The 10,000-nt window shown below is 38.8% G+C and overlaps 1 protein-coding gene across 1 annotated transcript; it reads right to left on the bottom strand.

Annotated features, from left to right (window-relative positions):
• Nucleotides 1-1,367: 1,367 nt before the first annotated feature.
• Nucleotides 1,368-4,907, bottom strand: LOC108675730 (retinol-binding protein pinta). Its single transcript, XM_018163756.2, has 6 exons — nt 4,589-4,907; nt 4,156-4,315; nt 3,052-3,310; nt 2,514-2,624; nt 2,122-2,227; nt 1,368-1,754 (listed from the first exon to the last, which is right to left on the bottom strand). Exons 1-6 carry the CDS (start codon nt 4,731-4,733, stop codon nt 1,603-1,605), a joined length of 933 nt encoding a protein of 310 aa, XP_018019245.1. The 5' UTR covers nt 4,734-4,907; the 3' UTR covers nt 1,368-1,602.
• Between the last annotated feature and the right edge of the window lie 5,093 nt (nt 4,908-10,000).

The raw sequence follows: 10,000 nt of genomic DNA, 5'->3' as shown, positions 1-10,000 counted from the left end.
CCACACGCGACAATCTCACAACCAGACCGTCACTCGCTTTGTGCTGAAGGAACCCACCAGCATTGTCATCAAGCAGTGGCCTGACATCAATCGACCGAAGATGGCTAGCCTCATCGTCTCTACGAATTGGACGCCTGCTACCTCTTTCTTAACTACCGGATTTGGCTGAACTTTGAAATGATTTTCAGAGTGATTTTTTATTCAAAATTTTACTATAGTATCCTATTTACATATATTATGTACTTATTTCCACCAGAATTTCAATATTTAATGCTCTTTGTAACTTGAAAATGAATGTTTGTTACATTCGAAACGTCGTAAATAAACTAAAACTACTTCTTGATATATGCCTTTTGATCTACCAACGTCATCTGAAGAATTGTCCGACTCTTTGATAATTTAAATCAATTTATTCTCTGGTCGTTAATCGTAACATTATTTATGTACCGATATTTATGTAATAATATTATGCTATAATCTATGTCATGCAGTGCTGTTTATTATGCACCTAAAATACCGCACCACTGTCTGCTAGGATGTGGCGTCAAAAACCATCCAGTGTGAAAGATTACATTGAAAATCATTGCAAGCTAAACTGTCGCGGCAAATCTACCGCCGCAGTTTTAGCGCGACACACGCTGGCGTCAGGCGTCAAGTTCTACGCCGCAGTAAATGCAGTCGTGTGTGAACAGCAGTGCACATTTCGTATGTCCGCTAAGGTTCGGCAGTAAATACTGTCGGACGCTGGCAGTATTTACTGCCCTGTGTGAAAGGGGCCTTTGCGCTAGCGCTAGAACGAGAGGAGACGTCTGTACGTGACAAAACACAAAGCCAAAAACTCGCACCAGCTCAGTCCAACCTCATTTTTCGAGTCGCTTGCAATTGATGGCAGTTCATACAGAACAGTTGTAGGTCCGCAGTGAAGTACTAAACTACAAAACACAAAAACTATTGTTACTATTACTCCTTTTGCATTAGTTTGCACGCTAAAAATGGATTTTGAATGATATGAAATAGCAAGTTTCAACGGTTGTCGGGCATGAACGTGTAAGTTTACTCTGCATTATGATGAAATTGAATGAAACTTCCATTTAAGTAGAACATGAGATCACTAAACTATATAGCACACACCAATTTATGTGAGAACAAACTTTAGTTGCAACAGAGGTTGGAGATAGTCTTTTCATTAATTTTTAAGTAACGATTGCTACAATCGTTACTTGGATTTGATTCGCATTATGGTGAATTGACATTAATACTGTGGTATAATTTACTGGAATATATAATTCAAACTGGCTCAACACCCTTTGAAATGGTAATTAGAAATTCGTTGAATGAAAAATAAAACACATGTTTATAGTCCCATAACGCTTTAATGAGCGTCGTCATAGATTTTTTTCCAAAGTTCACTTGTGAGAAGACAAAAAAGTAGGCTATTCTCGTGTAAAAACATAAAGTGTGACGGTTCTTTTGCTAATATAGCTAAAATCATATTATTTATACTAATTTGCCGAAGCGTATTTTTTCTAAGAAAACTTCCACATAATTTCCGCATTGGATATTCGTGATCCTAGAAGTGTGTGTCACATTCAGTAGTGCGTGTCAGTCAATTTCAAGTTTTTTTATAGACTGACTGGCTGATACGACGTCTTTGACTTTTTTCAATGCCAGTGCGTGCTTACGGTCGGTCATTTTATACTTCTCGTCTTCGTCGAACCATTTCCTGTAGATCTCAATTCGTCTAGCCCAATGTTCTGCAAAAGACAATCTACAATCATAAACATTTCTATGCCACGCCATTGGCTAAGAAATATGCATGCCAGCATCACATTGAACTAAAAAAATTACATATAATGGAAGCATCCAGATACGAGGAAAATGATGTAATGTTCACGATGTTTGCGAGCGCAAACATCGTAATTCATTACAGAAGTTAACATTAAATAAGTTTTATCTTAAAAGTATATTATCATGTATATAAAAATGTCTTACTCAAGTTCTTTCTTAGATTTCCTACTATTACTTTGTTTTTCAATTTTAGTCAGAAACACTAAGTTACAACATTAGACACAAGGATTAGAAATGTGAAGTGCGTTCTAGCAAATAAAAATCTTTTCTCACCAGTAACTTCCGCTAGTGAATATTTGGATCCACCGTACTCCTTTGGTAAGAACGATGCTGGTATGTGTTTGTTGAGAGCATTCATGTTGGTATCATGTACAAAGACCTGAAAATAAGCGTAAGTTTTACATGTGTTAAACTTTTGACGAAGCTATAAACCTCAAGCATGTCACGATTCATGAATATATTGGTATCTATTTAATTAGTTAGGTTGCATTGAAGCAAACTATGAAGCTTTAAAATAGCGTTTATATAGTACGACATGAATTTAATTGAAGTAACTACGTATAGAGCAATGACGTTAAAAAGCGGTATAACTTTTGATTATATTTCTATATCAGCAAATATTGCAAAATAAATTTTTCTGTGTGATAAAATTATGCACGGCTTACTCTTTTCTTCATCTTCTCTTTCATAAACTTTTTGCCGACTTCGAAGATCGGTTTGAAGGCAGCGGGGGTGTTGATATAGTGCACGGCCTTCGGTCGAATAGGGTACGCCTCCTGCAGGCATTACGAATGTTGGTCACATTGGAACATACTCAGAATAAATGTTTAGTGGTCGCAATTGCATTTATGATTAATTTGAGTGTTTTTCCGACAATAGGTCTTATATTATTGCTGTGAAAATAGTAGGAATTGATGCATGAATTAAATGAAGCATATGAGTTTGCATGGCGGCAGCACCAGCCGTTGGATTTCACCAGCCGCGTATATATGTAACAGCCAATTCTTACTGCCGTATGAACTTAAATTATTTCAAACATTTCACTTGAAGGTAAGCAGCTACATTCGAGACATGTGATTTATTAATTCCTATTCAATGTCTCAATAGGGTAGGCGTGTTTATCTTTTACCCTGATGCCTAAGGCCTATTCAATAAATGAAGATAAATGTATAATTAAACATGGCGAATGGTTGCGACACTCACTCTCCAGACGGTCATAACCCTCTTGACGAGCGAGACGTCGAGCACCGACGCGTGTTTGAGGGAAAAGCCTGATAAATCGTGCAGCTGGACGAAGCCCGTCACGCTTATCTGCTCCTCGTCCATGAAGAGGACATCCAGGAGCATCGATGCTGCCTTTAGAAGGTCCTTGGGCTTATGCTTTTTGGGATCCCATGCCCCTAACCGCGCCAAGATCACCTTGCGACCTTCTGCGTCATATCCCGGTAATGGAACCATGAGTCTGTAATAGATAATTGGTTAATTGCTTTACTCCTGATTTCTGAGCTCAGTAAATATTTGTAACGAGTTCGCTTGTGGCATGTCTCACAATTCACTTATTCACATATCACGGGCATGTGTTACCCGTAGAGTAATTCTTTACTCTCCTCGAATGGTGGTCTCTCCAAGGCAGACACAAGGTCTCACCGATAGATAATTCGGGCCAATAATTACCCTTCATTTATTTATGGTATTGTTTCTTCAAATAACTAGTATCTTGCTGTTCTATATATTATTCCATATTTTTTTAGATAGAGATGTAGATGCTATACACTTAAATGAATAATGACCAAATTATGTAATATTAAATTAATTGTTAAATTTAATTTACTATTCAATTGAATTTAATTATAAGTATTGAATTTATTCGATTATTATTAAATAATATGGAATAAATACAATCATATAATGAATCGAATCATCGGTGAATTAGGGCATCGGATATCTAATCATCGGTGCAGCTGGGCAGCAGAACGTCTGCTCATGAGCGGCAGAACCGAGTAGCATTAAATATAATATAAATCTTTGGATTTAATTCGCCTTGATGTGTGAGAAAGCAAATGTAGCGATGTGTTTAGAAAGCAAATGTAGCGAAAAACATTGCATTACGTTATTGCTTTCCTGGCATTTAGCATTTCTGCCAGACTTGAAATATACTTCTGCATTCATCTACAACATAGTTCAATCGAGGTGGCCGAGTGGTTAAGATCATCAAGACTGGAGCAAGAGTTCGGGGGGTTCGAAACCCGCAACTAGTTGTGTAAATTCTTGTCAAAATTGGTAAGGTTGCCTGTGGTTACTACTTACCCAAGTCGCAAGACAGCTTGAATCTCTGGCAGGAAAGGATTTCTGTTGATGAGTAGCTTGGGCATCACCGTTTTGCAGGCATAGTACATTTCCAACTTCATCTGTGCTTTGTCGACGTTGAATTTACAACCCCGTAAGTAACGCAGAAGCGTCTGGTGGTCTGTTAACGAAATTTCGGCCCAGAAAATTAATTCGATACAGGCATGATTTAGTGTATTGATGCCAGTTTACTGAATATCATTCGTCAGATTTAAATGACCAAAAAATTTACCTTCTGTAGACCAAAATTGGTATGTTAAATTGGTATTTCAACAAATCGCTTATAAATATTTTTTAATTATTGCAAAACTGTTTCAAGTTCTTTGTTCTGGCCATAATATTCGGATTTGCCTTGAACATTTCTCTGCTCATTTATACCCCATCTCTTACTAACCTGTTCTGGCTACAATGTGCGGCTTTGTCTTGAGCCAGTCTCTGAACTGGGCAAGGGCTTCTTCCCTCGTGCGGGCGTCTTCCCCCAGCTCCCTGCGTGCGATGGCTTGAATGTTTTCATCCAGACGGCACACGTAAGGCTCCATTCCTCAGATATTATTCGTGTTATGAAATGCTTGCTTGCTAAATAGAATAATGGATTTTATGTGATAAATACTTGCACCTCGAGAAGTCTACTGGTTCACATGGGAGTAGAAAAGAGGGATCGATTAGATAGGTCATCAAATGCTCTTATGATCACTAACAGGGATAAATTGCATTAAGAAGAGTAAGATGACGATTTAATTAGCAGATGACACCGAAGGCCCACAAGCTGGTTCCTGCCTGGTGTTCGTGCGTCTGTAGCTTATAACATGCACACAGAGAGATGGAATAGTTCCATCATAAACAGGTGCATTTCCTTGACATTTCTCTTGTAAAAGTGATAGCATTTTCTGATCGAAATTCTGAGTGAACAAACAATAAGCCTACTAATTTCTTTAATTATTCACATTTCTATATTCGTATGCACATTCACGACACTCGCCATCGCACTCATGTCAAGTAATTCAAGGATGATTCTCGCCCTATGTCGTACAATACGTCATATCAAAGCGTTGGATTTAAGTACTTTAGTACTAGATTATACGATTGTCTGATAAAGACAAAATTTTATCATTGAAGCTCAATAGCTTCCTGACCATAAAAGTTATGACGACTTTAAATAAAAACTCACGTCAGCCGTCATGAAAGTTAATGGGCCTCATGAGACGCGTTGCCGAATTAAATCGGGTTCATCTCTCTATTAGGAATTTTGTAGGAATGGAATTGATGTTTTGTATTTTGTTGTGATAGATATTATATTAGATTTTGAGTGATTATTACAATTAGTGTGGCTAGTTTTGTCCTATGCCTTTACCACTACACGTCTTCAACCCAACTATAAAAATATGATCGTCTTATTTTTAAGCACCTCGATCAGATTACTCTAGGAATCGGGCATTCAGGAGATACGCAACCATGTTTTTTTTCCAAAATGCACGACAGCTTCAAACTTCTAAGAAGCAAAAACAATGCAAGTTTTACTGTATTAAAAATTTGCACTGTGTAATTATTGCTTGATAGCATATCAGTCAGACCACGTTCCTGTGATTGTAATTCGAACAAAAATAACTCAGCACACACGAACTCATGTCAAAGTAACTTTTGCAAAAAAAAAGTATTAAATACAGAGTATAACGTTAACTGGAATTGAATATTATTTATTGTTCATGCATTCAAGTCACTGTTGCTAGTTATTTCTGAGTTCAGAGCTAGTAATATTAATTTATAGATTATTTTCTCACACAAACCAATTATCATAAGTCAATCACTTGCACCGAGTATATAATTCGATCAATTCTGTGGAAAAAACGCACACCGTCTTGAGCAGCATGTTTAGTGGGCACACATTGAAACATTTGTTGTTATTGAAGTTATTACATTACACCGTCCACATTTTGCGTTCAGAGGACGAGCTCACACTAGGCTGGTGATTCACGGCCGGGTATTTATATGGTGATGAGGTAAAGCTGCGATAACAAAGTCGAGAGACTGATACAGATCTTCGTTAGATAAACACTCGTACGATAGCGCCGTCTCATTATACCTATAACAAAGCTACAACATCACTCATGTTGTAGCATCCGATTTGGCGGATTAAAAAGCCTATGACTAAAGATAGACATTTTAGCCATGATGTCATACAGCGACCATCACTTACGAAGACTGGACGTAGTATATTACATTTCTTACGACTAGAAATTGTCACCAGGTGACTGCTGGTCAGCAAATTATGATTGCGTGTTGACCGTTGTAGCGCTGACGTCATCAGCTAATTTAGCACACCTGCTCACTTGGGCTGGGAAAATGCATTGAGTGGCCATCTCATCAGCGAGATTGTGATCTGGAAGAAAAATATTCATATCTTTATTTGCTAGACATGAGGAATTAGAACAAATTGCATTCTCTGACTTGCTAGACACATATAGTCGACAAACCATTTCCATACGTTATTTTCACTGTTCCCTTTACCACGTTTTACTGAGTCCTCCACATTCTAGAAGTGGGCTACGGCCCTAAGATATGAGACAAGTGTTCAATCAGTGTTCTGTTAGAGTGACAGTGGTTTGCTAACGTTATAATATTCGTTTTACCTAGCTAGCGTTTGGGAGCGTGGCGAGTGTTATAGGCCCGCTGATAATAGCTGGCAAGGGTGGAAAGACCTGGCCCGTGTTAGCTCTGTCTCTTATACACATCTAGATGTGTATAAGAGACAGAGCCACTACCGACTAAAGTGTTGTCGTGCTATGGAGCGATGTACCCCGGCATTGTTGAGAGCGTTTTGAAGGCGGCGCCGAACATAAGAGAGCTCAACCTGTCCCACTTGAATATAACCGACGATCTTCTCGTGGCTGCCAGCAAGTTCTGTCCGAGGCTCGAGAGGCTGCGGCTCTTACACTGCTATCCTTGGCTGGTTCTATCACGTCAAGGCTTTGCTCGAGCATTCTTTGGTGATCAATCTTATGAGAATCTAGTGAAGTGTTTGAAGATCAAACCAAAACAAAGAGTCGAAATCCAATTCGCAAATTTGAAACAAATTGAGCTCAGCTATGGTCCAGTTCGAATTATTTCAGATTTTCACATAGCGCTCCTGGCATTATATAAAAATTTAAATTTGATTTACAGTGAATGGAAATTTAACTTCTTCGATGAAGGTTACGAGAATTTTTGTGAAGATGTAATAATTGAGGCCATGTCAGTATCTGGAACGCTATCAATTGACAATTTATTCATAAAGGCTGATTACCTGCACGAACTTTCGGCCGATGGTCTTGATAGGCTTGTGTGGCACTGCCCTCTCCTCACAACCCTTAGAATCGACTGCAGAACAACCCAAGCCCGATCATCGGCCGCTGCTGTTAAGAAAATAGGGTGNCTGTCTCTTATACACATCTAGATGTGTATAAGAGACAGGTTTTAGTACGTGGTTTTAATTTTTTGCGATTGTCAAATTTTTATATTTTTTCTTAGGACAGCTGTGAATATGGTATATTTGAACTTTTTTGTTAACATAAGAGTGTGAACTTTTAATTTTTTGATGCTAGTAAAAGTTTTTTAGGCAGCGTGTATGACCGATTTAAAGGTCGTGACCGTAGGTCACCACGCACCCCAATTCCAATTCCAATTCCAACGTATATTTGTCCACACGGCGACATGCCTATCCAGACTTATTCCTAAATACTGAAGATACTATACTATTAAAATTGCATTATATTGTACATTGGAGTGAACAGGAAAACAAAGATTGAAGTAACTTTATATTAAATGAGCCTTTTCCCGTGCTTAGTTACCTTTTAAGAGCGACAATTCACTTTTCGTGGACTCCTGCAATAAATTCACTGATGAAAATATCAGCTGGCAGATGCCATCTTCCTATGCAAGTCAAGGAACGTTTCATTACCAGTTTCAATAGCCCGACACCAGTTTCATTCGAATATGGTTTTGCCATAACAATCCCCACATAGTGTGATGCGTGTGCGATGTTCAAGTCATCTATATGTGACGGCATCTCCAGGACTGGCATTTTATTTATTTTAGCAAAATTATCATTCAGATAAAATTTAGAGGCATCTTTTTTCATCATCTGTATTATCTACTTTTGTGCTTTAATACCCATCTATAGAAACGTGGTCACTTAAAATAAGCTAATGCTGCATTTTCAACCAGAGTAACCCCTCAGGGGGGATTTCTGACGGGTGTCTGTGCGCGTCAGAAGTCCTATGGGATTTCGCGTTCCTAGGGGGATTGTTCCTGAGCGCCCCACCGCTGAGCTCGCGGTGTCTGACCGTTGGTCTCAGTTGTGGGGTTAAGTTATTATGTAGGTAGGATTCCTTACATTTCCCTTCTCTGTCTCTCTCGTGCGGGTGGCCGACGTCCCGTGTAAGCGACCTCTTGTTCGACCTCTTGTTCTTGTCTTCGTTTCTGTTGCTTTTCACCTGTCCCTCCCTGTCACTTCGTCTCTTTGAGATGCTAACGCTGCTTCTTTCGAGCCAGCTTCAGCGGGCTGGACATCTGAGACCTTCCGCCCCTTGTGGGTGATGAATAATTGAGACCTTCCACCTCTATGGTGATGTTCATCTTGACTTTCGGTGCGAGATAGCTAAATAGCTGAAGCGCTAGTAAACATTTGGCCACTAAACTAAAACTAAACTCAACCAGAGTAATGGGAACATAATTCCATTTCTGAATCAAATACCTATATTTAAACGGATATTCTTTAGGTACCTAAAAGGCATGCCTAAAAGGTACCAAGACGTTTCTGATTGTTTCTTTGCAGAGCGGAAAACACTATGTGAATGCTACCTGGTGGAGGGACGTACATCGGAGCAGAAGGGGCGATATACAGTAAGTTCGTTTACAATAATAATGCCAAGCCTTCCGGGCAATGCGGCAGAATATTAATGTTTATGACGCAGCTCTGTGTGAGATTCTTTCGTACCAGGCGGTGAATCATCTGATTACGTCATACAGGAAATTAGGTAATACAGGATAAAAAATAATAAATGGAACTTGTTGCGTTAAATAAGGACTGTACCATCGCTTAAAATTCGAGATTTTGGCTGTTAGCAGCCTAAAAAAAATGAAGAGAAATAACGTTTATCTTTGATTATTTAAAATCTGGCCTGTTACCGATTCATGATTTAGCTTAATATTCACAGCTTGCTGCAGCTTTAAATTCGACTGTTTTTAACCTCCAGGCTTCCAAATAAATGTTGATACTTCTGAAACTGGAATAAATTCTTTGATTTATTAATTGTCTCAGCCATGGTTGAACTCAAACACCGGAATTCGGATTGAGACGATGTCATCATCTGTCAGTTCGTGCTTTGTTGTTGTTGAGAGTCCGCGGCGTTCATACGGCAAACATCTTCATATTGTGCTCTGTGAATCGTGATCAACGTAACGATCTCTTTTGCGTTTAAACATATTATTGTAAACTATTACAGTTATACATTCACTAATCACTAACTTGATTTTGTATTGCACTTTTCTTTATACCACGAGTATATTAGCTAAGTGTTCAATTTCAAGAACCCGGCTGGCTCTCTCGCCCCTCCCCCCTCCTCTTCTCGTCACGGGAAGAGGCAGTAGGTAGGAGTAGGTTTGCGAGCCAGCTAGAAATTAGATCAGTACAGGTAGCAAAAACTGGCTCGGTTTTGTCATTATTATTGATTCAATCATTATTGTATTTATGTGTGTTGTATAACTTGTATTAATTGCATTGTTTTTGTACTTCATTGATTGATTGTATTTGTAGCTATCTGTATCACAG

Source organism: Hyalella azteca, unplaced genomic scaffold (assembly GCF_000764305.2).
Source record: "Hyalella azteca isolate HAZT.00-mixed unplaced genomic scaffold, Hazt_2.0.2 contig8077, whole genome shotgun sequence".
NCBI classification, from domain to species: domain Eukaryota; kingdom Metazoa; phylum Arthropoda; class Malacostraca; order Amphipoda; family Hyalellidae; genus Hyalella; species Hyalella azteca.
The sequence above is the reverse complement of the archived record's forward strand: the minus strand, read 5'-3'. Positions and strand labels throughout refer to the sequence as shown.

Coding starts and splice junctions, on each gene's coding strand:
- LOC108675730 (XM_018163756.2), bottom strand. CDS start 4,733: ATGGAGCCTTACGTGTGCCGTCTGGATGAAAACATTCAAGCCATCGCA. Junction 3,311..4,155: donor CAAGCTGTCTTGCGACTTGG/GTAAGTAGTAAC, acceptor TATCTATTACAG/ACTCATGGTTCCATTACCGG. Junction 1,755..2,121: donor TTCACTAGCGGAAGTTACTG/GTGAGAAAAGAT, acceptor TGTCTTTTGCAG/AACATTGGGCTAGACGAATT.